The 27,480-nt window shown below is 42.7% G+C and overlaps 3 protein-coding genes across 6 annotated transcripts; all 3 read left to right on the top strand.

The window, feature by feature from the left end:
- The first annotated feature begins 202 nt into the window (after positions 1-202).
- LOC141803285 (saxitoxin and tetrodotoxin-binding protein 1-like) lies at positions 203-10,669 on the top strand. Its single transcript, XM_074687247.1, has 9 exons — positions 203-319; positions 912-1,057; positions 5,280-5,508; positions 8,433-8,585; positions 8,686-8,825; positions 8,925-9,001; positions 9,812-9,937; positions 10,058-10,177; positions 10,278-10,669. Exons 1-9 carry the CDS (start codon positions 203-205, stop codon positions 10,331-10,333), a joined length of 1,164 nt encoding a protein of 387 aa, XP_074543348.1. The 3' UTR covers positions 10,334-10,669.
- A 1,975-nt stretch (positions 10,670-12,644) lies between these two features.
- On the top strand, positions 12,645-15,341 carry psmb4 (proteasome 20S subunit beta 4). The gene is made up of 8 exons (XM_074686616.1): positions 12,645-12,803; positions 13,591-13,717; positions 13,800-13,879; positions 13,960-14,106; positions 14,214-14,295; positions 14,625-14,741; positions 15,013-15,101; positions 15,208-15,341. Exons 1-8 carry the CDS (start codon positions 12,685-12,687, stop codon positions 15,218-15,220), a joined length of 774 nt encoding a protein of 257 aa, XP_074542717.1. The 5' UTR covers positions 12,645-12,684; the 3' UTR covers positions 15,221-15,341.
- Positions 15,342-16,611: 1,270 nt separating this feature from the next.
- rfx5 (regulatory factor X, 5) lies at positions 16,612-26,962 on the top strand. 4 transcript variants are annotated; one of them, XM_074686592.1, is made up of 11 exons: positions 16,612-16,659; positions 18,705-18,856; positions 18,958-18,991; positions 19,102-19,184; positions 19,275-19,397; positions 19,484-19,600; positions 19,915-19,993; positions 20,248-20,446; positions 20,519-20,598; positions 20,686-20,817; positions 20,911-26,962. In XM_074686592.1, exons 2-11 carry the CDS (start codon positions 18,735-18,737, stop codon positions 22,042-22,044), a joined length of 2,103 nt encoding a protein of 700 aa, XP_074542693.1. In that variant the 5' UTR covers positions 16,612-16,659; positions 18,705-18,734; the 3' UTR covers positions 22,045-26,962. The 4 variants fall into 4 exon arrangements, with proteins under 4 accessions (XP_074542693.1, XP_074542690.1, XP_074542691.1 ...); XM_074686589.1 differs by having other exon boundaries at positions 19,102-19,397; XM_074686590.1 differs by lacking the exon at positions 16,612-16,659 and adding an exon at positions 17,418-17,558 and having other exon boundaries at positions 19,102-19,397.
- Positions 26,963-27,480: the final 518 nt, after the last annotated feature.

The following is a 27,480-nucleotide window of genomic DNA, read 5'->3' as shown; positions in this document are numbered from 1 at the left end:
AGACTAATGGAAGCTTGATATATCAGATAAAACAGTCTTCATTACATAAAAGCAACATGGAGCGTAGGAGTTAAATAACACTCTGAGCACACACACTCTTTGGACCTAGCATGGGTTCAGAGCGGCTATAAACCCACCTGCCCTCACTCTGCTGTCCTCACACAGCCCAGGACAGGTATCTGAGCCACCTCTGAGCAGGATGATGACGTTCATGAAGGGAGCCATGCTGCTGCTGCTGCTGGCAGCCGTCGGCATCAACGCAGACACAGACCACTGCGCCGTTGTGAACCAAACTATTCCAGCTAAAGATCTGACGAAGGTGAGGGTGATTCAATGATTCTCTTTATAACTTTGAGTCCTTAGACTAAATGATGATGGTAAAAGTTGATGAAGGATCTTTGAAAAAGAGATGATGACTAAAATACTTCGGCAATGTTTGAAAATTCCTTGTTTGTGAAATTGTATCTGTCCAAAAATGAACAATGCACTCTCTACCCTCTGAACTACTAAGTTGTAAGAAAATTCACCTTCCATTCAACTTTGTTAGAGAAATTAGCTGTTCAGACTGAAATAATCTTTGAACCAGGCTGTAAAAAGGTTTAATTTTGTAGTTTTTTGCAGTTTCTGCAGCCAGCCTCTAGTGGACACTTGAAGAACCGCAGTTTTAAAACATCCGCTTCATTTCTCACAGTTTATGGTTTCCAAATTAGCAGGCAAAATTAACCCTGATTGAGATTTTTTCCAACAACAGGGAGAGTCAACATCATCTTATCCCATTCAGTGTACTTATGTGAAGTTTCCCAGCATGCTTTGCTACTGTAGAGATAGTGTTAAGTGCCAAACGTAAACTAACAGATGTATCCTCAGAGGTGTGTGTGTTTGACCCCACCTGTCCTCCTCCACTCCGTCAGGTTTACGGGGACTGGGTTCTGGTGTGGGCCGCCTGCAACAACCAAGAAGGATGGGACCTGCTGCCCAATGTGTCAAGCTCCTTCGTCGAGCTCCAGGCCGTGCCTGATGAAAACTCTGTCCTGTTTATTGAGAGGAACAGATTTATGTGAGTTCAGATTTCATCCACCTTTGGATGAATCACTAAAGTCACTTAATGTCACAGAGGACTGCAGCCTCTTTATGGCAGATATGCTCCTGAATTCAGAACAATAAGAGGAAGATTAGCAATCATGGTATCATCCTTTAGCCATGGAAACCATTTGTGGTTTTTATTTTCAGTAACGGGACCTGCAACAAGTATGACATCAAATTTACGATGCCGGCTGACCTTGAGGAGTCCACGCTGCATATTGGCCCAACCAGTGAGTCACATCAACACTCTCACATTTCAGGCCTTTGTTAGTGTTACCACTAGTAAAAGTACCAAAAGTACCCAAAGTAAAAGGCACCAAAACAAAAAACGATCTGTGCTATCCTTCTTATGACATCCTTCTTTTAGGACACTGATCTAATCCTCATCGTATGACTCCTGGCTCATTACATGTATGTTTTCATCATATCAGGAAGTACTCTCAGGTGTTACACAGGCATTGGGAGTAGTCTTACCAGGAAATGACAAACGGTCAGGTGAGCAGTGAGGGGAACAGAAAGATTGATGCAAAGCAAGAGGGGGATCGCACAAAAAGCAGCGTTTAGCCCCATCCATTCAGACGAGTTAGCGTTTTTTAAACACTAAATTCACTATACAACAATATACTATACAACAGAGGCAATGTCTATCAAGTTTTGACCATCACAGAGCAACTGGTGTTTGGAGTTAATAGCGAATATGCTAACTGGTGACTCTCAGCGGCAGTATCAGTGTTTAACCACAGACTGTAAAAAAAAATGGACGCCCGCTTGCTCAGCTTGAAGCGAGGTCTCCACAAAAACTGCTCCCCCTGGTGGCTGGCTGCAGTATAGGTTTAAAATCTGGCTTTCCAGCCATTCCAGATGGGCTGTGGTCAAACTTTAAAAAATGAATACACCTCGTAGAAATGTGTCTCACGTCCGATTGTTGTGGTGATTTCAAGATATCATTTGGCTGTCTTGTATTCAAGTCCTCTTTTTTCTGAAAAGTTTTGATTTCATTAGTTATACGAGGTTAAAATGAGGCTTTACGTAACATTTAACGATGATTGACAGCTGATGTTCTCGTGTATTTTTTTCGGGGATTATAAAATATGTCGGGTTGTAGAGTCAGGAAGTGATTATCCCTTATCTTCTCTACTGCACAGAATCTGGCTCCAAACTGCTACAATGGTGGCGCCATGCCCTCCACCCTAAATACAATCTATGTGATTAACGGCCGAGAGTCACAAGTTAACAGGGTCACACTATACACTGAAACACCAGCAACGTCTGCGGGTAAATAATTAACTCTGGACGTAGTTTTCTGGTTCTTTTATTATGAACCTGGTCTCAGACTGAACAGTCTGTGCTTTTTTTTTTTTTTTAGTTTGGGAGGGTTTCTGATTTATTGACACACATTTACGTCCTGGTCTGTCACAGTCTGGTAAGTGTCCACGGATAAAGCAGTCATGAGCATCAAGTGAGAGTTGTGTGTTTAAACTCCTCTCTGGGTACATGCTGAAAACGTCTGTCCACCTGATGTCTGTTCACTTGTTGGTCTCTTCTGCCCACTCACTGCTATTTCACAAACCTGGGAGCCGTTTACCATCCGTCAAAGTGATGATATTTAGTTTAATAATGTGTTTGCCTCCACGACAGTTGACCAACCATTATATTCGGCAGTACTTCTGCACCCAAGATGCACACGCAAATAATCCCTCTATGTGGTGAAAAAATAAGAGTTAATGCAATACACCATCAGACCAGTAGAGGGACGTAAAACCAAGACAAAATCATTGAATATTTATCTGATAGGTAGGTTTATAGGTAAATGTCACAAGTATAGTAATACTGGGCTTATCTCAGAAGACTATTGGAACTAAATAATGACCAGTGACCAGATATTATGGTTTGTGACAGAGTATTATATAATGTGAAGTGAACACAGGTTCCAAACTATTTACAATTTCTGCAGACCAGTTAAATAGTTTAGGCTGTAGTCCATGAGCAGAAGTTGAGTCGACGTGGAGGAACAACAACAAAAACTACAAAAGTCTGTTTTTTCCCCGCAACCACGGTACGAAGCATCCCACATTAGTCCATAAAAGTTATTGTACGGGATGAATCATCCATAAGCGCAAAAACTGTTCAACGGGTTGTAGATTGAGTGAATTCAGAGTATGAGGAGGAGAGGGAGAAAGAAACAGGCAGGCTCAGCCTCCGACCAGACCATTAGCAAGGATCTGGAATGGAGGATGGGTTAACTCCAGGCCGATGTTCTCTAGCTCGACCAGCCCTGCATCGGGCAGTGTTTCTTAACCCTGGTCCTGGGGACCCCCCTGCCCTGCATGTTTTTTATGTTCCTGACTCCAACACGCCTGATTCAAACGATCAGCTCGTCATCAAGCTCTGCGGGAGCCTGATAACGAGCCATTCATTTGAATCATGTGTGCTGGAGTAGGGTAACATCCAAAACATGCAGGGCAGGGGGTCCCCAGGACCAGGATTGAGAAATACTGGCATAGGGTACCTGGCCTGTACACAAAGACAGGACCATCAAAACTACAGACTTCCTGTGCATATACAAGCACAACATCATAATGACAGGACATGCTAGCATTAACAATAAACAACACATTTCACACCATCAAAAAGGGAATGCTTATACTGTGAATTAAACCACATTAGCATGTTAGCATTAGCATGTTAGCATTAGCATGCTAGCATTAGCATGCTAGCATTAGCATGCTAGCATTAGCATGCTAGCATTAGCATGCTAGTTAGCATTTGCAATTTAAACCAATATCACACACCGAATACAACAGATTTATTTGCCTACATGTTAGCATTAGCTTTGTCGCTAATGCTTAGTTTACATCAAACCTGAAATCGGTTGTATCGGCGGTGAGGTTGAAAGGTACTGACCGACAAATGCTTGTCCTTGGCCCAAAACTGACAAAAAGGAAGTCAGAGCAGCTTAAATGTAATGTGATTGGATGACCGGTCAGGCGGTTTGTGTGAAGGAGGAGAAAAAAAAACAGAACTGGAATAGATAGATACGGAATGGATGCTACTCAATATGGAAATAATGAAACCATGGAATGGGTGAATGGATGAGTAGGTTACACAAAGGTGTCTGTACGGAGATCGAACCCAACTACGGGTACATTCCCGAGGACTTCAGCTGTGTTTGAACAGCTGTTGTAAACTGGATCTCCACTGACACGTTCAGCTGAAGGTCTCCACTTTACAGGGTCACTCTTTAAACGGGAACACCAGGAGCTGACAAAGACACATTCACACTATCAGGCTCAAAGAAGACTATTGTTTAGGAGGTGCTAAACCAAGTCCAGTAGGGGGAAACAGTAGCTTACCCTGGGTTTATACAGGAATCCCACCAGGGGGCACTGCTGGGGGTAAAGTTTCAAGAATTCTTTAGTGCAGAGTTTTAAAGTGTAGCAAAAGCGTAGGTCAAAACACAAAGCCGTTTGGTTTACTTCACGTATCGACTTATTGCTTTTGTTGATGTTGTTGTTAACATTTTACCTGGTAAAACTTTTTTTGTGTGTGTGTCTGTGTGTGTGTGTGTTTTTGTGTGTCTGTGTTAGTAATGGAGATGGATAACGTCACACAGGAGTTAAATGAATCAGGTGAAGTAGTGTTCTTCGCACCCTGCGAGCACTGCCTGATTATGCACTACAAAAACCAAGCAATCGCATACCTGCTGCTCTACAGTAAGCTCTCTCTCACACACACACACACACACACACACACACACACACACACACACACACACACACACACACACACACACACACAAAAGTTGTAATCACTCTGAACTTGTGTTGGTATGATGTTAAGCCCGTGCTTCCACACATGGTGCCACAGTTTGAATGAATCTCGATGTGTGTGTGTGTGTGTGTGTGTGTGTGTGTGTGTGTGTGTGTGTGTGTGTGTGTGTGTGTGTGTGTGTGTGTGTGTGTGTGTGTGTGTCAGAGAAGGACGGCCACTATAATGTGGACAAAAATGCGATGATGGAGGATCATATGAGCTACAGAAATATGTCGGAGTGTATGGGATTCCCTCACGATGTCGTCTTCGCATACGATGGACACACAGGTGAGACCCCCGTGCAGCTGCTCCGTGTGACAGCTTCACGTTCTCCACCTTTATAACCTTCATCCTCCTCATCTTCCCTCACAGATTTCTGCCATAAGAAGTCGGCTCACCACGCTGATCACGACCACACTCACGACCACGCTGGTCACGACCACGCTGGTCACAACCACACTGATCATAGCCATGCTGATCACGACCACGACCACGCTGGTCATGACCACGCTGCTCCTGAGCCTGCTGCTCCTGAGCCCGCCGCTGCTGGTGGGGATTCTTAAGAAGATCCTCCTGAGCTCACACGCTGGATCAGAAACACCTCAGAGCGCCAGCGTGAACCTGAAGTGTCATTTACCAATAAATTAAAGCAGAAATAAAACAGTTAACATGTTTTATTTGCAGTTTGCGCCTCATTATTTTCACCTCTTTGTATTTAAAATAAAAAAAAATCTTTTAATCACAGAAACTTTGGGTTGGATGGAAAATCTCTTTACTGTCTGCAAGGGGCGATTTGGTTTGCAAACAAATGACCTCAGATACTAGTTTGATTTTGATCTCCAAAGTATTGTAACAAAGTATTTATGCATAACTTTTATAACAGCAGCTTGGAGTGAATCTGAAATGTTTGATTTAGATACCTGTGTGAAGATTTTTTCTGTTATTAAATGTATTTTTTTCTTATGAGTGGAGGATACTTTTTTAACTAGGCTGTTTCAAAATTTCCCTCATAATGATCTCCATGAGGCAGCCCCCATGTGGACATTTGGGGAACTGCTGTGGGTTTTTTTTCTCTGCTAGCTTTATTTTTAGACTCTTAAAACCTCCACTAAAATGAGAGATAGACAGGCGGAGGCCAGTGAAAAAAAAGTTGGCTTTTTGGCAGACAGGCCAGAGACAGCAGCGCTAGATGCCTTACAGAGTGCATGCCCACTCTCCTGCCACTCACACAAAGCAAGTGCTCTGAGCTCTGAATCAGAAGGATAGGGATTGGTCAGAGTGACACTTTTTTTTAGAAGAAACGTGCTGTGATTGGTTCGTTGCTCCAAGGCCCGCCCCCTTCATAGCGACAACAGGGAAACGAGCAGTGCAGAGCACGCGGTGATACGAGTGTGGAGTGTTATGAAATAACACACATTTCACCAACCCCCGCCCAGATCCAGCAGTGTACAGTTGAAAATAAATGATGCTGCTGCTTAAAGTAAGTTAACAAACGGTCGGTTCTTCACAAAAATGCATCGTCAGATATCCCTGGGCAGGGGACTTCAAGGGCCAAAATGTGATATGATATGAAATGATTGGTATTTTATTGAATTACTATTATAGAAAATTGTGTGTCAATTTGTCAGTTGAAAGTGACACTTTGCTAAGCCACGCCCCCTTGGTCACCATTGCTTTGCCTGTCAAGGGCTGTTTCCTAAAGCCCAGGTACCTTGCCTTGCCTTGGTCTGATGTGGGCGTGGGCAGTCATCCACATCATCAGTCGCTGCCCAAGTGCTGTTCCAATGTTCATGTCCTCCGGAGGCATATGTCCTCCGGAGGCATATGTCCTCCGTTTGGTTAGCATGTGGCTAATTGACCAAGGATACACTGGTGTATCCTTCGTAGCCTTGCCACGGCTATAAATACCCAACACGTAAATCTACAAAAAAAGGAAAAAAATGGAAGGAAAAGACGCACCAAAGAGAGACGCTCCAGCGGAGGTGCGCGGTAAATTCCAATTCAAATGTAAGAAACAAAATATACCTCTGAAAATAACAACTTATACCATGTCCAACACTTGACTCTTTTGTGTGTCACTCACGTAACTATAATTACTGAGAAGCTGCACCTGCAGAGTGTCAATGATGTGACAATAAAAAAAGCAAAAAGTGTGCAAAAGTGGCTAGCCATGACAATATTTGTAGCAGCTTGAGCATACTACTCCCACGTTTGTATAAACTTTCCAAGCACTGTCCACAGTGCAACACATGTTATGTGAGACAATGTAACTCCAATTACATGTACATTTGTGACAGGAATCTGATGGTAACAAATATGCCTTTGAAGGCTGTTCCAGTAGAATCTTCTTTTGAGCAGAGGCAGGACACTTGCCTTGGATTGGAAGGAAGTGGCTTCGAAGGCGAGAAGAGAGAGAAATATGTTTTTTTTTTTAGTGAAATCAATGAGTGTTTTTCAAATATCTGATCAGATTCTTCAGATACTTTAGAAAGAAGTAGCCAGAAAAAGGTCTTTAGAGATGCATCACCAAACCAAATGTTGGCAGAGCTAAAGTGAAATCAAAACAATTAAACTAAGAACAGTTTTCTTGTAGGTAAGTCAATATATTCTGTTTAAATTAAATAAATATTAATTTGTCTTCTATTGTCGTTATGTTTGCCCATTTCTATGGTTGCCATTCACAGAATGCTAAAATATATCAGCATGTCAGAACTTGTTTAAGTTACACATATTTTTTGTTCACATATTTCAATGGCTCAGGGTTTAACAGAAGTAACCTACTATTAATACGTCTTTGTTTGTTAACATTACCTTACCTGATGCATAGAACCCATGATAGTTAGCACTACTTTAGAGCAAATGCAGGTGTTTTTAGGCTTTATCCTCACTCAGCATCTTTCTTTTTGCATCTTGGGCTGGGCAAGGCCAAAAAAAAATCCACACCACCCTCCAAACTTCTCCAATATTGACTGTTAGACTTGTAAGTGATGTATGCACACAGCTCTTTTGAAAGCTTGACAGGCCTCCTGTGCATTTTAATAGTTTCTAACCTAGGATTGGACAGTAGCTGTATGTGGGAGGGGCTTAGCAAAGGGTCGCTTGGACTGTAAAAGGCATATTTTTGGAAGGAAAAAATCAAACAAATTTTTGGTGCATTATCCCACGTGACACAACCCTTGCAGTAGCGGAAGTGGCCTGACTGATTGGAAATCTCCTGGCCTGAATTTCTTTCCCAGTCCGGCCCTGGGCGGAGGCACAGGAAGAAGACAAGTAGACAGGTGTATGGACAGACAGTGGAGGGGCAGCACCTGCACTCTTGTTCCCATTCGACAGGTGGAGTCGCCTACCTGCTAAAAACCATGGTTTGATAAAAAAAAAATTCAACCACTTTGTTTATGTCAAAACTTGCGTATCAGCAAAGCATGCTGGGATTAGACAATGCAAAGTCAATACAAGCTGAGCACACACACTCTTTGGACCTAGCATGGGTTAAGAGCGGCTATAAACCGACCTGCCCTCACTCCGCTGTCCTCACACAGCTCAGGACAGGTGTATCTGAGCCACCTCTGAGCAGGATGATGACGTTCATGAAGGGAGCCATGCTGCTGCTGCTGGCAGCCGTCGGTACCAACGCAGACACTGACCACTGTGAAGGTCTGAACAAAACTATGCCAGGTGTAGACCTGCACAAGGTGAGCCTGTGAACAAACATCACTTCTCTGATTAAAGTAGGTTTAAGCAGAGGCTAACACGTTCTTAGGGGGGTTGTTGATTTGTCCTCGTCTCTTACAGGTTGTAGGCGACTGGGTTCTGATCTGGGCCAGCTCCAACAGTCATGTGATCTCTGTGGAAAACCTTACAAACTCCCACGTCCATCTGCACCTTTCCTCTGATAACAGCACCATGATATACGAGGAGAGGAACCGCTTCAAGTGAGTGCTAACAGGATTATCATCCAGCTGTTTACACAGGTTACAGTTAGCTTTAGGGTCAATTTAATGGAACTGTGTGTGTTTATTGGTCATTTTCAGAGACAGTTCATGTTTCAAGTACAATGCATCGTTTTCAGTTGCCTCTGATCTCCACAAACTGGACCTCCTCGACATGTGTGAGTCTCCTAAACACACTCAGAAACACAGCTCACCTTAGCAGACCTTTACACACACACTAACAGAAGCAATCTGTAAAGGGCAGCAACCCATGGACAGAGAACATCCATCCTAAGAGAAGCTTCAGCACTTAGGGGTCCCTCTGCTGGCTGGCTGCAGTATAGGACAGAAACACCACCTACTCCTGGTTAACAGAAAAAAAAAATCCATGTCAAATAAATGTTTGTCAAACATGGTTCTAAGTTCTAATCATGCTGATATATTTCACTGAAATTATTTTTCTAAATAATTTAGTCTGAAGAGTCTTATGTAATGCTATTAAAGAGGGGAATACGGAAAGAAAATTTAGAGGAAAATTATTCCTCAATTTATTTTTTTGTCTTATTCGGAATGACGAATTTTCTATATAGAAATCTGAGATCAAAGTCAAAAACGTGTGTTTGATCTTTGAATTCTGTTCTTTGATCGTTGAGTTCCATCTTTTAGTCTTTTGATGCCGCCTTTGATCTTTAAAAAATTCTGCCTTTGATCTTTTGATTCTGCCTTTGATCTCAGAATTCCAGACCAGAGAGGAATGGTGTTAGGAAACATAAAAAACACATGTGTCATTGAACTTTCCACGACTAACTCTATTTGGTTAGGCCTCTACTGAGATAAGGATCACTTGTTTTAGTGGTTCACATACTAGCTTCCGTCTTTATTCCTGTCCTTCATCTTGAGGAGGGTAGACTAATGCTGGGATCTGTGCTGTTTGATGTGCAGTAATGAGCTTTTTAATGTCTTTAAATGTGTTTGTGTTTGTGTGCTAGATGTGGAAAAAGACGGTGTTAGTACTCCATTCAAAGACTCAGCCACTGTGCAGTTCTTCGAGACCTGCCTTGATTGTGTAGTGATGGTGTACAACGGCAACTTGGGGCGGTTCCTGCTTTACTACAGTAAAGAAACATACACACACACATACAGATTGTGATTGTGACAGTGTATGTTCATATTCTAGAGTTAAACTGAGTCCAGTGTGTGTGTGTGTGTGTGTGTGTGTGTGATGCATTTATCAGGGAGGGAGGGACATCATCAGGATCTTAAGATCACCAATGAGGCTTATGAAGACTTCAAGAAACTGACTGGGTGCCTGGAGCTCTCTCTAGAAGGAAGTTTCACCCACAAAGGAGACGAAAGTGAGTTCAAACGAGATTTATTTCCTGCACGTGTAGCTCCAAGACTACGAAAATTTAACCCAGACAACAAGAAATTTAATCTTCTCTCCTTTCCCTACAGATTTCTGCCACAAGACACCTCCCACTAAAGATGCTGTTGAAGAAAGTGATGCCTGAGCAGATGTGTCTTTCACAAAATTAAATAAGAGCGAATTCAAAACCTGGATGTGTGTTACTTAACATAGCTTAAAAAATGTATTAACTGAATGATTATTGCTGGAATCTAGTCTTTAAGACTGCTACCCCATCAGTGAAATCATTTTACAATAAAAAATACATGCAGTACACCACTAATCCACCAGAGGGCAGAATGCAAGCCCAAAAAATGCATACAAACACAGATAGAGAGATTAAAAGCCTCAATTTGATGGTTCTTAAAACTTTTGCCCCTTTATGGTGGTTGTTATCAAAGGCGACATACTCTGTCAGGTCATGATCCGGCTGAGACAGCCTCTATATTCCACGTTGCAGAGTTATTCATATTTTACACATACCAAGGACTGTTTCAAATAAACTGTCATAATATATTGGTAGGGGGAAAACCCATTTTACATATCCTCATCAAACCAGCTTTAAAGGATCTACCTTTTAAAACCAATTTAGTGGTATGGTGCTTTCTGAAATGTATGCCTCTAATCTTTTCAAAATTCCATTACTTATTTTTTATAATCAAAGACCAAATGATCGAACTATAACTTCTGTTGTACTTTTTGTTTGTTTTCTTTGTGACTAATTCATTATAAATGAGAAAAAAAAGAAGTGCATTTTGACTTTTCTGTTATTTATATGCAATGATTGCCATCATTCATATCAATAAAATGGTAATGAAGACACAGGAATAATACAACAACAAATAAGAGAAACTGAATATGTAAGAAAGAAAATCAAGCAAGGGAGAGGAAATATATTTTTTGTGTTTAAGTTTTTTTTCAGTATTTCTATAATTTAAAGCTACATTTTAAAGGGGACATATCATGCTAATCCCTGATTTAATACGTACATATAATATAATAAATTTGAAAACAAGACCTTACCCCCTCTGAATTTTCAAAAAATGAGATATTGTATTTTTTCTGATATCCTAGAGCGAGATTTGATGCCTCTGAAAACAGGTCATTGCCAGTTGGCCGCGAGATTTCGACCATCGTGACGACACGAGGATCCTTTCTTTTTATTGGAGTAATCTGATAAAGCAGCTCCTCCTCTGTGATGTCAGTTAGTCACACAACCACCACCGAGGGATACACCCACCAAGAGCCGACTGACTGAGTGCTGGATGCAGGGACTCTGCTCTGCTGAGCAGCTCGGCTTTACATGGTGAATTAGCAGTTAAAACACTGTAGTTTTAGCAGACGTCGTAATACTTGTGAGACTGTGATATTTGCAAGCTTGTTCTGACATGCACCGTGAACCTGGACCATAATAATGCGGCGGTAATAACATAGCGACGAACTGACGGTAGAGGCGATCTTTAGACTACACTTTCAGCATGATGGATAAAACAGACAGAGAAAAGTGAAGGAGCAGGATGGAGCCCTGTTATAGAAATAGTTGATTGGTGAAGTCTGCCTATATTTCCACGTATAAACTATACATGTCACAGTACCGCTTTGACTCACCACACTGAAGCGTCCTGAGATGATCTGTGTCCAGGTGGATTTTCTTCCTCCTGAGCTGCAGAACCGTCCGGGTCTGACTCGGGGTCCAATACAAAAGGGCGTATCCTACACTCTGCCATTTTATTAGTGCTGTCAATGCCTTACGGTGAAGTTTTGGCAAACAGCAAACTCGCTCAGTCTGTCTGCCACGTTCAATATGGCGATTTTGTAAATACTGCCATGCTGCAAAACTGCCCCCTGGCTCTACCCCCTCCGTCCCTCTGATAGAACTGACCAATCAGAGCACAAAGGGCTGTGACGTTGCGAGGTTACTGGAGGCGATTCTCGAAACGGAGCGTTTCAACGAGATCTTCAGAATGGCCTAAAATGAGGATATTGAGAACGCTATTGTGGGGCAATGAAGGAACTAAATGACTTGTACTGAGGGCAGAAATGCTCTACAGGCATCCTAGTCTGGCATAGTGAAAAGGAGAAACAAGCATGATATGTCCCCTTTAAGTTTATTTTTTTTTAAACAGGGTAAGGTTTTCAGTTAATATTTGTAAGTATAAAACATTTGAAAAGGTGCAAGGTTATTTTGACAGCAGTCTTCAAGATAGTTGTTCTTTAATACCACACCGAATAGTGCACAGTGCATGAATCATTACGAATAAATCCGTTATGGATCGTATTTTTAGTTTTATTGTAAGAATTAATTGACAACAGTCCTCCATAGAATTATAATTGTTTTTATTTTAATTTTCCGTTTGTTTGTTTATTGTTAGTCCGGTACGGTGGTATAGCGCGTCTGCGTCAAATTAACATCAACAAGAAGACGCTGTGTCGTCACTTCCTCCACAGATATTCAACATGGAGTACAGCGGTCTGAAGCTAAATTTTTGGGAAAACGGACCAAAACCCGGACAGTTTTACTCCTTCCCGGGGGCCCCAGAGTCTGGCACATCATGCGGGCCGGTCAGACACACTCTGTAAGTGATCCACTGGACCCAACCCGGACTTTTAGCCGATGGTTTAACCCACTACTCGGCAGGTTTCGATTTGAGCTCTGCCGCAGTGCTGTATCATCATGGAGAAGCTAACTATGCTAAGCTACTAAGTAGTGGACTTCTGAATTGAACAATTTTACCGCAAACAGACATTTTGGATACAATTGTAGACATTAAGTTAAAATGAGACACCGTGTCGTGCATAATGAAGGGTAAAATGTCGCTCTGTCACTTTGTGTCTCTGTTTTGCTGACTAACTGTTAGCCACATTAGCTAATCACAAACGGATGAACTGTCACAGTTTTCAGTCTTCTTATAATAACTTTAGTGTTAGTCTCTGAGGGAGGGATGTGAAAGCCAGCTGAAATGTTTTGTGTGACAGGTAATTCACAGAAGAAGAGCACAGTTACTCCGACACTTCATCACTGAGGGGGTTATGAAGAGGACTGAATGTGACAGTGATGCATCTTTGCAACCCATCAGAGCAGGGGAGACCAGACGAATGCTGTAGAGACAAACTTTTTGCTTTTTCCACTGCAGATATTCATTGTCAGGTCGAGTTCACAACAAACATTAGCAAGTTTTCTCAACTTAACAGATACTCACTCACATTCATATCCCATTTGCCCTATACATGTGCATTTTTATTTATTGGGGCTGCCTGGCAAGAACTTTCATAATTTTGATTCAGAAGTATTTCAAGTTCAGTTGAGAAATAAGTCATCACTATAATTCTGTTGCAAAAATTAAAATTTTCTTTTTCTTGTAGCAACCCGATGGTAACTGGGACATCAGTGCTTGGGGTGAAGTTTACTGGTGGCGTCATCATCGCAGCAGACATGTTGGGCTCATATGGCTCTCTGGCTCGCTTCAGAAACATTTCCCGCCTCATGAAGGTAGGGTTTACTGAAAAACAAACAAACTCCACCTGTAGATGTTATAAAAGTAACATTTGTGATGCTTGCTCTTGTTCGTCAGGTGAACAGCAACACAATCCTGGGTGCTTCAGGAGACTACGCTGACTACCAGTACCTGAAACAGGTCATCGAGCAGATGGTGTAAGTCGCTGCCCAGACTACCAGTAACTCAGAAATCTGCTCCTTTATTGTGATGTTGACTTGGTTTTCTTCCCTGTTAGTATCGACGAGGAGCTGCTGGGCGATGGACACAGCTACAGTCCAAAGGCGGTGCACTCCTGGCTGACCAGAGTGATGTACAACCGCCGTAGTAAGATGAATCCTCTGTGGAACACGGTGGTGATCGGAGGTTTCTACAACGGAGAGAGGTGACAGCTGACTCCAGTGTCCTCATTTTTCTTCCTTTCCTTTGATTTCTCTGCGTCTCACTTCACCCGTGCCACAGTTAACCACCTGTCTGTCTTCCTCAAATTAGTTTCCTTGGTTACGTGGATAAGCTGGGTGTGGCCTATGAGGCTCCCACTGTGGCAACAGGATTTGGAGCATACCTGGCTCAGGTGAGTTAATAAATTCTCTTCAAAGAGAAAAGTTTCAAAGTATGAATGAAGACAAATGTGGGAAAGTGTATGAAGAATTCTAAAGGTGGGATGAGGATGAGGTAGAGAATGTTACAGAGTGGAGCATTTTTCCTCAGAGAAGATCTTTGTGTCATCATTGCTTCCACAAAAAATTTTATATTTTAAAGAATGTCAAACCATTTCCTGGTCTTGAAATATTCCTCTTTATGCAATGTTAAGATTTTTTTTGTTGATGTCACCTCACCAGGAAAGATGTGCTGTCAGCTATCAGTGTGTTTTTAACCTGCTGTGTATGTTTGTGTGTTTAGCCTCTGATGCGGGAGGTGGTGGAGAACAAAGTGGAGATCACCAAACAGGAGGCTCGGGAGCTAGTGGAGCGCTGTCTGAAAGTGCTGTACTACAGAGATGCTCGCTCCTACAACAGGGTGAGCTCACTTTAACCTCTCAGTCCTGATCCAGGGTCTGGAGGAGCACTTAAGCTATCCTATCATTACATCAAGTGCAGTGTCTATGCAGATGTGTAGCTCGTTCCAGCATTGCAATGAGTTTTGTTTTGCCTGTAGACTTTAAATGAAAATTTTCTTTCTTTCTTTCTTTAATGATTAACATTTCAGACAGTGTTGAATCATCTGATATTTTTTTAGTTATCACCTACTGTGCAGAGTGGTGATATGACCAGTTGTTTTTGTTTTGCAGCATGAGATTGCCATTGTAACAGAGGAGGGCGTGGAGATTATTGGACCCCTGTCTTCTGAAACCAACTGGGACATCGCTCATATGGTTAGGTAGGTCACAGGTCACCAAACTTGAATACACCCCAAATTGTCACATATCTGTGATTTCCCTACTAACAGAATGTATACAAGTAACTATTTCATCTGTTTTCTGCAGCGGCTTCGAATGAAGAGGACATATCTTGCGGGTCCAAAGAAAACTGCTCACACTTATTGATTCGGTTTAGTTATTTTTCTGCTGTTCGTTGTAACTTTTGTATAATGGAAAATAAACACAATATGAAAAAAAAAGCTTGTTTCACGTTTTTTTTCTTTATTTTTCTGTGTGTATTAACCAATCTGGCACAGTCTATGGAAAAGGGTAAGGGCCACAAATATCATTCTGTTTATATATTTTGAACTTGAAAGCAACAACTCTAGAATGCTGACATTAAACCATTTATTCTAGTATGTGTACTTTTAACCAAGAACATCAGATTTCTGGCCCTAAACCAAGAATTATAGAACCCTAACCTCAAACTAAAAATCCTGGGCCCTAAATCAAGTGTTCCTAAATGAAAACATTGAGTTCTGACTCTAAAAGCTGGAATATCTCACCGTCATGAATATTGTGCACAGAAATGAGATGCGAGGAAACTGCATGAGAACGGCTGTGTCTTTTATACTTTTTATCACTATGCAGGAGAAGAAGTTATTTACACTGTTAACATTTTTTTGGACCAGTTCCTCTGCTTTGTTGAGTTTGGCCACAGTTTCACACCCAGAATTGGTTATATATATTCAATTTCTGGAGGTTTGGGATGCAGTACTTTTTCATTTGAAAAAGACTGTGTGAGGGGGCGAGGCTACTAAAATGACATCATTCATATGCACAAAATTGTGTGGACTGCGGGGACCTTGTGGACGCATCAGGCAAGTTTAAAAGGACTAGAAGTAGGACTCTAACCTGAGAATTCCAGAATTCTTACCCAAAACCAAGAATTGTCAAATTTAGACTTGAAGAATTCTGTAAATTTGACCCAAAACTTGGGATTGTCACCCTTATCCAAGAATAGTAGAATTCTAACTCCTTACCCAGAATACAATATCTCTGGCCCTAAATTAATAATTGTAGAATGTGACCCTAAATTAAGAATTGTAGAAATCTCACAAACTATGAATAGAAGATTTTGGACTGTAAATCTAGCATCATGATTTTATTTTATGACTTTATTTTCAAGTCACCCTGAGGGGGAAAAATGTAGGGTAGACCCTGAGGTTAACCATAATTATAAAAACTGAAGTTACAGCTAGGGGGATTTCCAAAATGTTTATTTGAGATGCTTTCGCTTTCAATCCGAGTCAGGTGGCAGTTGCTATGCAGATTTTCCAAGATAAATTTATCTGTTTTGTAACTGGGCAGACCAGAAAAACGTCTCCAATCAGAATAATCCCTGTCGGAAAAATAAATCCGCCTGACGAATCATATATCACCCGCCTTTGGTATCTGGGTAGGTTTCTGAAAACCAGCCAATCATAATCGACGCTTGCTTTGTAGTCAGGCAGACATGACAAAGTCGTCCAATCACAAAAAAATCTGAAAGGGGATTTTTGCTGTATCTTGGCTCAGGTACTTTCTTTTTCTTTTTATAAAATAAATACTGAAATGGGAGTTATTGAATATACCACACGTTAATAACAGAATAAATTTGTGATTGTTGGTGATTATTTTGGAGCTACAAATAGTTTGTTAGATTGTCTTTGAGGGCTGTTTCATGGCTTGCTAGCTATGCTGTCCGATAGCAACCGGCTAGGCTAGTTAGCCAACCGTTAGCATTACGCCATTAGCCTTTTTAGAGCGCGGCAAATGTCAACGGTAGCTGAACTTAACGTTTTTCATTAATAAGGACATGATTCTTCCGTTACACAGAAATTAATTCCTGTGAAATATGTTCGTTATAAATCCTGCTAACATATTTGTGAGGCTCTGCCAGCTACTGTTCTGCTCTGTGTTGTCCGTTAGCCTGTTAGCTCGGCAGTAACATGTTGAGCTGGCTCAGTGTGTGTGTATGTGTGTGTGGGACGGATTGTGTGTAGTAGTAAATGGCAGCCACATGACCACCGGCGCTGCTCCCGCTGTAAACACCAAACACAGGCAGATATGAAGCGGAGAGGACGGCTGTCACATTTCGGCCCCTGGCACAGTTTAGCTTCTCTACTTGACATTAGCCGGTGTGTTTGTGTGTATGCAGAGTATGGCCGGCGGTTGGGTGTGTTTTTCCCACAGAGACATGCCTCCCGCTCCGGTAGTAGTAGTAACGATTAACGGCACTGTGACAGCCGGCATGTGTCACCACCCGGCAGCTAGTGGGCCTTTTTTGACCAGCTGTCATCGCGGAGCGGGGGTGAAATCTGTGTGGAAAACGCCTCAAACGCCTAAATATAGTATTGCGCTGAAGGTGGAGACCTATGGGAGTGACCCGCCTGTCTGTCTGTCCCTCTGTCTGACTGTCAGCTGTATCACAATATGTGAGCTAAACACAGTTCCTAGCTGTGAGCCGTCTAGCTTTTAAAACCATTGATCCTTTTCAATCTATCCCTAATTAAGTTGTATTAATGTGCATAAAATCATCTTATTTATTAGTGTGGAATTTGTCAAACAGTATATCCATCAGTCTTTTTCTCTATGCTGTGTGAGTGAAATATTCAAACGAAGACTCCTGTTTATCTTTTAAAACGGTATTATGAAAGGTCGCAGATATAATTACCCGCTGAAATCAATGTTCATAGGATGAAATCAAGAAAACAAATCGGGGAACTACGGAAGCCTTTTGCTGCCATGCCAAGAAAAGGAGATATCTGTTGTAGTTTATTTATTTATTTATTTATTTGTTTGTTAATTTATTTATTGACCTGTTTATTTGTTTTAATACATCTATTGTAAGCACAAGATATTTTACCAAAAACAAAATTATTACAATACAAGGTGAGACTTTTGCTATTATTAACTTACAGAGCCAAAACAATGACTTTAATATTTGGTATTGAAATTATAAATATTGCTGGAGTTAAAAGCATGGACATCAAATGTCATATATTATTTCATTTTTATAAATTTTTACTATCTGATTTGTTAGTCATCTTGTATGTTGATACAACATGAACACTTTAATGTAATATAAAGATGACCATTATTTTATTATGAAATGAAAGGTATTGCGTTGCTATTGTATTAACTTTGTGTGTCGTTAAATATTGAAACTATCTTGTTATAACTTAATAGAAGCTTAATAGAAGCTATTGTTACGACAGGAACTTTTCACATTCATTACATGACACTTGTGTTTTTCTTTGCATGGTAGCTTTACGCTCCAGTAAGGAAAAAGGTAAAGACTAGTAATATAAAAAGTGGGCTTGACCCTTATCTGTCCCCTGCTGTGGGTATCACCACTGATTTCTACATCTTTTCGACTACAAACTATACAATTTTCAGCAGTATAAGCAACACAAAGAACACTGAAGAAGTCATTCATTGAAATCAGAAGTTAAATAAACCGTCCTTAAATCAATATTAGTGTCCCAGTTTTCCTCCAATGCCAGAGTCAGGTCAGATTTCTTGTTTTGTTTTGTCTTTTGTAGGTTTAAAGCTTGTACTAACAGTTTTGTCCTTCTCAGATGGTTCTCAGCTCGGGTTAGTTGGTCCAGATGTCGGAGGACCAGAGGCACCAGCTGCCAGACGCCTCCCGGCGAGGGGAGGCAGGTCTGGAAGCAGGGGAGGGCGACACGGAGCCCAGCATGCTGCTGCAGAAACTCAAGAGCAACATCTCGTAAGTTACTTCCTGGAAATTACAAAAGTCGTCTGACAGGTTGGATCGGATTGAATCTGTTTATGTTTTTTCTCTTACTTTGGTGTTCTCTGTTCTCACAGTAAGAGTGTTCAGACCAAAGTGGATCAGATCCTGGTAAGAACCCCTCACTGAATGTCGGATCTAACTGTTGATGAGTGTACAGGTGGGAGAAAGCCCCTCCTTTCTGCTCTCAGGTGTGATTCTTTCTTTTCTTCCTCAAACAGCAAGAAGTTCAGCGATTCTCTGACAACGACAAGCTGTACCTGTACCTCCAGCTGCCCTCGGGACCCAGCTCTGGAGACAAGAGGTTTCACCTGCTCAGCTGTAGCACACCTTCTCCGACAGAAATACCCATGTGTGTGTTTCACAATAATTGTGTGTATTTGTGTGTGTGTAGTGGAGGGGACTCCAGCTCGTTCAACACAGCCGACCAGCTTCACACGTGTAACTGGATCCGAAGTCACCTGGAGGAGCACTCTGACACCTGCCTGCCCAAACAGGATGTCTATGAGACATACAAGTAAGAAAACAATGCAATTCGCACTCACGGGGTGACATATTCTTGGTCACGTGACCTCCGACCCTCACCCTGTTTCTGTGTTTCAGGAGATACTGTGAGAATTTGCAGCATCGTCCTCTTAGCGCTGCCAACTTTGGGAAGATCATCAGGGACATTTTCCCAAACATCAAGGCTCGGCGGCTCGGCGGCAGAGGACAGTCTAAATATCCTTTAACTGTAGCTGAGTTCATAGAGTTGGTATTGGTTTTAGCCTTTTTCTGTCTTTATTTCGGGAGGACAGTGGATGCAGCTGGCTTTAAATGAAGGAGTTAAACTGGGCCTGACTGTCCTCTTCCAGTTTTTTAATACGAAACCAGCAGGACTTACTGGCAGACTTTTAGTTGAGATGTTGGGAGGCCTCGGTCTGACCGACTGAAAATATTTCCCTGGTTCTTGTTTCGTTGAGTCCTGTTTATGTTCTGTTGCTCGTGCTGTGTCAGCGTTGCTGGTTTGATTCCCTAACCTGTCTGGGTGATACGTACTGCTACAGCGGCATCAGGAGAAAGACTGTTCTCAACATGCCTCTGCTGCCCAACTTGGACCTGAAGAATGACCCGGTACACACACACACACGCTTTCTCTATTTTACCGCTGAGAGTTTGTACTTGTCTTACTTAGGCACACTTGTATCTAAATTTTATTTCATAAGTGAAAAGTTTAACCAAAAAAACTTGGACTAAGGAAAGAGAAATCCCCTCACAAGAGAAGTTTGTTGTCTTTCTCTTGAGGAACTGACTCTTAGAGGTGACTAATCTAGAACCCACGCATCTCTAGTTTTTCCATTCCTCTTCTTCTTTTTCTACGTCTCCAGGCCGAGCTGACAGAGCTGGTCCAGACGTACAAACAGGAAGTGACGGAGGCGGCGTGTGAGCTGATCTGTGATTGGGCTCAGAAGATCCTGAAGCGCTCGTTTGACACTGTGGTAGAGATCGCACGGTACCTGATCCAGGAGCACATCGTCAACCCTCGCTGCAGCCAGGCGGAGCTTGTGACCTCCGCAGCGCTCGCAGGTAAACAAAGTCAGAGTGTGTGTGTTTCCCTTTAATACTTTATCTGCCATACTGAGTGTCATCTGTCGACAGGAGGTCCGGCAAAAACACACAAAGTCATCAAGAAGACTCCCGTCATCTCCAAAGCTGAGAGCGACGGAGCCGATCAGAAGGTGATCACTGTTTCTGTCACATCAATGAGCAGCTGCACCTCAGCCGTCTCTCTGCTCACCTGCTCACTGCTTCCTGTCTATCTTTAGAGGGACCTCGGAGACTCTTCGACCTCTTCACTGAAGCTTCCACCAGGAGAGAAATCAGCTGCAGTCAAACCTTCCTCCCTGGATGTTCCACCTCCTCCCTCCTCTTCCTCCTCCTCCTCTCTCAGACCTGCTGTAGGTTTCCTCCTCCTCATGTTTATTGATCCCAACGGTGTTTCTATGTTTGTTTGGGTGCATCACGTTGATCCCTGACTCTCTGCGCTGCAGGTTGAGGCCTTCATGAAGCAGCTGCCCAGAATCCTCCCGCGCAGCTCCATCCCTGATAAGACCCAGCTCTCTGTCCGCTCCTCTCCGCCTTCCCTGGCTCCCAAAGATGCCTCAGGTGTTGGTGGAGCTTCTGGACCTGGAGGCCCAGCTGCCGCTGCAGCTGCGAGCGGTGGTGGTGTAAAGGTCATTGCCATGGCGACTCTTCCTCAGCAGCAGGGCGCTCCCGTCCCGGTGATGATCCTTCCTCAGGGATGTCTGTACGAAAGGGAGAAGGTTACACCACCACAGCCTCCTCCTTCTCAACAGCAGCACGGTCCTGCAGCCCCGACCTCAGTGGTGCAGAAAGCCAGAGCAAGTGCCAACAAGCGCCCCCTGGAGGTAACCCCCGGCAGTGGTTTGTCCGTTGGCTCTGCCAGCGCTCCACCGGTGAAACGGAAACGTGGACGACCGAGAAAACCTCGACCTGAGGATGCTCTGCCTGCTCCTCATCCTCCTCCTCCCACACCTCCACCTGCAGTTCTCCCTCCACAGCCTCCTCCCCCTCCTCCTCCTCCCTCTCACCCTCCCATCATTACCTCCCTGACAGGCGGCGTCATACAGAAAGCTTCCTCCTCAACCTCCTCCTCACAGCAAGTGCTGGAGCTGGTCATTCAGGACCCGCCTCTGGTTCTGAGCCACCTGCCGGCAGTGTCTGACCCGGCTCACCACCGCCTGGTGGAGCACCGTGGGGTCGTAGTCCAGTGTCAGCCAAGCGGGGTAGGTGAGCCAGACCACCACAGCAGACCTCTCCTGCTATTCCAGAGTCCAGCAAACCCAAACTGGGAGCTCGCAGCATCCGGACGGACCCCGATGGTGGAGGTGATCCAGAAAGCTCCAAGGCCAAGCAATAACAACAGCAGCACTGTTGCACCTGCAGCACACCTCCACCCTCATCCGCCCCCTCTGCCCACTCTGCACGAGGAGCAAGGGGAGGTGGAGATCACTCTGACGCCGCTGGAGATGCCTTTGGCCCAGCCGCTGCCTTCCTCCTCCACCTCCTCTTCTCCCTCTGCTGCTCCTGCCTCCTCCTCTGCCTCCATCACAGCAAAGGCTGAGGTAGAGAAGGAGGAGAGCTCACACAGAGAAGGACACTAGCACTCGTCTTTTTCTTCCTCCTTGTTTTTTTTTAAACAGCTAGCCTCCCTCATTCAGCTGTTACCTCACCCAAACAAAACCCCGTCCTTTACCCCCCCTTTTCCTCATTGGTGGAAATCCCAGATTGGCCCACGAGAGAGCCAATCAGGAGGATACATGAAGCCAGTTTTCCCTCCATCAGCTCTCATTGCACTTGTAACCAGACTGGACGCTTTAGAAACCTGTGATTCTTTACCTGCATGTTTGTACGTTCGTCCGTCTGCGGCTAAAACCAGAAGATCCACTCCTCAGGTGGCCAACTTAGACCTTCCTCTTGTCTTTGCTTCCTCCCTTCCTTTCCACCTTTTTCATCTCTGAACTCCTCTTTTCAACACTTCTACTGCTTTGAATCAGTCCATTTATAGTTAAAGAAACCAAGGATAAAAGAAAGAAGAGAAACATTTAAAGAAAAAGACAAAAAGCAGAGGAAAAGGAAAAGGAAATACGACTTCAGCGTTGACTCCAGCTCTGGATGGAGATCAGCTGAAAGGGGACAGATTCTGAGGGTACTACGGGTTAGAGCCTTGTGAAGGTTCTTTGTGTTAAACATAAAAATGACCTCTTTAACAGAGACCAGCCTCGACTCACTGTCATCCCAACAAAAAGCTTTGCCGCAAAAACGAATGTCTCCGAGCTTAAACTCAAAAAAACTCAACAGGAGGATTTGTAGGAAAGGGAAGCTGGAGTTTGAGACAGACGGTGAATCAAAGCTGGACCCTGTTCCCTTATTAGAGGGTTTCTCTGTTCTAAACAGATTTGGTTTGTTGTGTTTGTATCAGTGATGGTTTAGTTTATACTTCTTGTCGTTCTGTGTGTGTGGATGTTTGTGTCTAAGACAGGGAGGGACAAAACACTTCAATTCAAACCTTCACAGAAATATTTCATCACAGATCCTTAAAAAAGTTTCTCATCATCCAGTGGGGCTGCCCTCACCACGGTTTAGGATTCATCCTTTGACTTTGAGTTCATAGAATTAGTCAGCTGGATCTCTGCACTTTACTTTCTTCTGTGTGGGACACAAAACAGTGTAGCGGGTTGAAAACCTTAAACGCATATGATTGATGAAGTTAGTTGAAGATAAAATTCAGTGGTTATCCAGGCCACCAGAAAGAAAAGCTAGTTAGCTTGTTTGCCATGTAGCTTGTTGCTAGGTACTCAGTTTTTATGTTTCTTCACCAGATGAAATGCCCTTGTCAAATGTTATATATGACTGTTGAAAGAAAGTACAATGAGACTGTTATAAATCAAAAAGACAATGATAAAAAAAAACAAATATTTGTGCTGTGGTTGCTGAAGTCAGCACAAAGAGAAAGATCATCATTGGAGCTTTAAGCGTATTTGTTGAGAAAATGCATAGTTTAAAATCTTTCTTAGACACAAAAACAAGAGCCTGCTGGGTCCAAAGCTGAGGAGGGCAGCCGCCATATTTTTCCGACCCTCTCTAGAAGCCAAAAGACAAAGTTCATGATTAGATAGAACAAGAAGTTATCGCCAAATCGATCAGTGTTTCCACCCTGAGTTCTGTGCCAAACTTAAGGTAGCACTTCCTTGGCCATGAAATGTCCATCCTCTCAGCATGGACAAAACTTAAAAAGTGACCCAGGTAAAAGTCAAAAAGTTGTCCACTCAGCCACAAAGCACAAAGATTCCCAACACAGAGCGTCAAATGCAAATTCAAGATGCAGTAAAACGGACGTATTTATGAGTGATATTTTGTAGTGTCTGTAGCACCAATGTTTAGTCCTTGGCTCTGTTTTTGTTGTATGTTGCCATGCACCTTTTGCACTGACACTCTCATTTTCTCTTGTTAATCACCTCTGACAAACTTCAGGATCAACAATGTGACGTTATCGTGACCCGTCAAAATACTTTGTCCCATCTTCCTCGTGGTAACGTCACATTGCTAACACACGTCCTTCACCTCTGCCAAACTGCCTCTTGCTCCATGTAGGGCTACCTTCTTCATCCCTGGTGCTAATACCTTCAATCCTCTATGTTCCCGCCCATCAGCTACATTTTCCTACGAGAAAAAACACAAACTTTCTGACAATGCCCAACTATCAAGGTGTATGTGTGTGTGTGTGTCTGCTGAGTGTGGGTGTTGAGTGTGTATGTCCTTGTTTCCTTGCTTCCGTCCTGTGACAATGAGAGCTTCAGGTCAGTTAAAGAGACGCCAAAACATATTCAGACTGTTGAAATGATACCTGTTGCATGATGGGAAAGTGATTTTAAAGCACCTTGTCTGGCTGCCGCTTAAAGAGGGAGCACTTACAAAACTAACAAGTCTCTAAGGTGAAGTGCCAATAGTTTTTCAACTGGTGGACGAACGTCTGAACTAATGTCTTGTTTCTCTTTAACGGCCAAGCCTCAGCCCTATTCAGACAGAACTGAAACAAATGAAAAGTTGCACTGTTAAGACGTTAATGAAGTCCTTGTATGTTATAAATTTATTGTTATATGCATTGAGGAAATATGCTGACAAGTACTTCAGAGTGATGTAATGTTCTGCTTTAGGCTTGCACTTGCGCATCAGATTTATTTTTTACTGCAGAATGAATTTTCCTGTTGAAATTGCTTTTTAGAGGAAGTAGAAGTATGAAAAAAAGGTGGGGGGCACATCCTCTTGTATTTAAGGTTGTAGTAACTGGAAGAAGCTGAATTGAAAGAGGGTTCAAAGCAACATTTCACTTCATAAGCAATGTCTGCACTAGCAGGGGGAAGTCCAGTTTCAGGAGTTGGACTTAACAAGGCACTTTCTGGCCTTGATGCTGGACTTCACATGGAAATTGAACACGTGGAGGGATCCTGTCCTTGCTGGGAACTTGCTGAATTTGACTTTTTGTTACATGATTGACAGATAATGACTCAAAATGCAACCTATCAGATCCATGAGAACCAGACCGAGATGGATCTGGTGTGATTTGGCTGCTAACTACACTCACTGGACAAGTTCACCAGTTGTTTGTCCATCAAGGTCTGACTTCAAACTGTCATGTTGCCTTGTTATGACCCATTCAATTTCCCAAACTTGATAAAAAATAGTTGTTGAATGATGTGATGATACTGGTAGTCACACAAAAATATCAATCGGGAGTGGATCTCTTGTCTCAGTCCTTATCCTCAAAGTGAAATGTTGCTTTCACCTTCTTTTACAGAAACTCTAGCTGATGCTTAATGTTAGGAGTAAAACCCGAGGAGGTACGATAATGTGTTTCCTGTGTAGGAACTCCTGGGCTAAATTGGAAGAATAGATTCAGAAAAGTTTAGAATGTGTAGATGGGTTTTCAGTTGGGTCAGGTTTTGGAATACTTCATGGATCAGACCCATTGGGCTTTGTTAAGTTTGAGAAAACTTGCTTTGTTGTTGTTGTTAAGGTTGAGATGCAGCAAAAGTTTAGCAGGAGATGATTCACAGAAAGTCCAAATGTGACATTCTGGACTTCTCAGGGAACCTTGGTAGCATTGGAAGCAAAATTGATGAGCTGGTCAGGACTTTGTAAGTCAGGGTTCAAAATGCTGAAGAAATTGTCCACTGGATGTCAGACCGGAGGCCCCAGTTTCCTGAGTGGACTGGTTCAACTGTTATAAATTGTATAAAAGATATTCGGGGGGTCTGAGGGTGTAGATCCCTGATAGGTAAAAAAAAAAGTTGATAGTGGAAAGGTGGAAGGCCATGGTAGCATCAAGAGTCTATGTCCAGATGGATGTGGAGACTTTGGAAACAGGATAGTGGATAGATCAGGGAATTGGGCGAGAGTAGGGACCATGTCTAACCTCAAGGGGTGTGTGACCCAACTGCCAGGCCATACCATTGCCCAGAAGACATTAGAATCTCCTTGCACCATAGATAAACTGTGGAAGGTTTGGAGGGCTATGAAAGCCGAGACCGAATTAGAGATGGTTTGTAAGACCATGAAAGTTGCAAATGCCAGTCTCTGAAGAGTTGCATCTGAAATCAAAATGATATCAGAGAAATGGCACATAGTAGTTGAAGATGGCAGAGTTTGGCACCTGGAAATCCCCTGCAGAGTATGTGAGGTTCGAGAAAGGGTTGTTTAATGTTACTCAGTGATTGCCCAGCCTTGCCTAACGTGGCCGACGTTCTACGCTAATGGGACCTTAAGTTCTACAAGAGTTTAGGAAATGGTTTGGCCCAAGTCTACCATCAAGGAAGCCTCAGTTTTTTTTGTGTATGGAAGGAGTACAGGAAATCTGCCTTACTCTGGAATTTGAGAAGCAATCCGTGACCAAGAAAGTAGAGAAACCCCAGTTTGGGATCAGTTTGGTCCTTGTTCTGGGAGAGCGGGAGATGTTTCTCTTGAAGAGGCTTATATGATAGCGTAGGAGTCTAAAGACGTAACAAGAAATGTCCACAGTAAGTCAGAGATGAACTGAAGCCCAGGACTGACTTGTTGAAGACATCCAAGAAATGTTTAGGGAAGTGTTCAGGACCAGTCTAAAGCCTAAAACCTCCTGTTTGGCCCAGGAGGGACCTGCACTTGGAGCCCAGGTGTGAAGTCGTTGTTGGTTGTGGGATTCTTTCACTGTGGAGCAGTGTTGCTCGAAAAACAAAACCAGAAACGGGTCAGATAATCAAAGATTAAAGGATCGGGATTCGGGTAGCGGTGCCTTGACCGAAAAGGATCAGTCTTCTGTGATACAACGTTCTTTGATGTCACTTCTTGATCTGTCCGTGGAGTTCAAAGGTGGAACAATATTGTTTTATGTTTTAATGCGACTTTTTAAACAAATCTGATATCAGTTTTTAATTTTAGAAATTAAGGTGCTGCAACAGATGATAAGGGCCACTGGATTTTTTTTGATGAGGTTGGTACGCTTGTAGACTTGATTTTAAAGTCAGAATTCTGCTTTTTAATCAGAATTTGCATTGCAGAGAAAAAGAGAAAAAGTTATTTTACAGGCGTCTCTTCCACTTTTTTGTTTCAGTGGTCTGAATTATCTTCCAAATCATGAAATGTTGATTCACAATTCTGTCAACCAGCTAAATACCCAACCTGTCAATGATTGTTCAACACAATTTATTTTATTTCAAATCATTGAATGTTTTAATGTGGCATCAGTGCCTGACTTCTTCCCACTCAATTTTCTCTATGTTCTCAGACATTTTAACCTCTTTTGAGTAGTGTTTTTAAAGCATTGAATTGTTTTTGTTGTCTTCCTTGAATGGAAGTTTTATTTCCATTTATAAGTTATAACTACAGGTCTGTGGGCGGATTATTTCAACACCAAACACTGCTTTTATTTTATTTACATCGTCTCTGTAAACACTAGAAGTACAACTTTCTTTGAAACTCTGATGGACTTAAAAGAAAATTTAAAGGCTGGAGACATTTGTGAATCAACTTTTCATGTGACAGAATGACGTTTGTACCACTGA

The sequence above is a fragment of the Halichoeres trimaculatus genome, unplaced genomic scaffold (assembly GCF_033239565.1).
Source record: "Halichoeres trimaculatus isolate MK-OKI-2021-1 unplaced genomic scaffold, fHalTri1.1 fHalTri1_scaffold_14, whole genome shotgun sequence".
NCBI lineage: Eukaryota > Metazoa > Chordata > Actinopteri > Labriformes > Labridae > Halichoeres > Halichoeres trimaculatus.
Note: the sequence above shows the minus strand (reverse complement) of the source record. Positions and strands in the feature narration are given on the sequence as shown.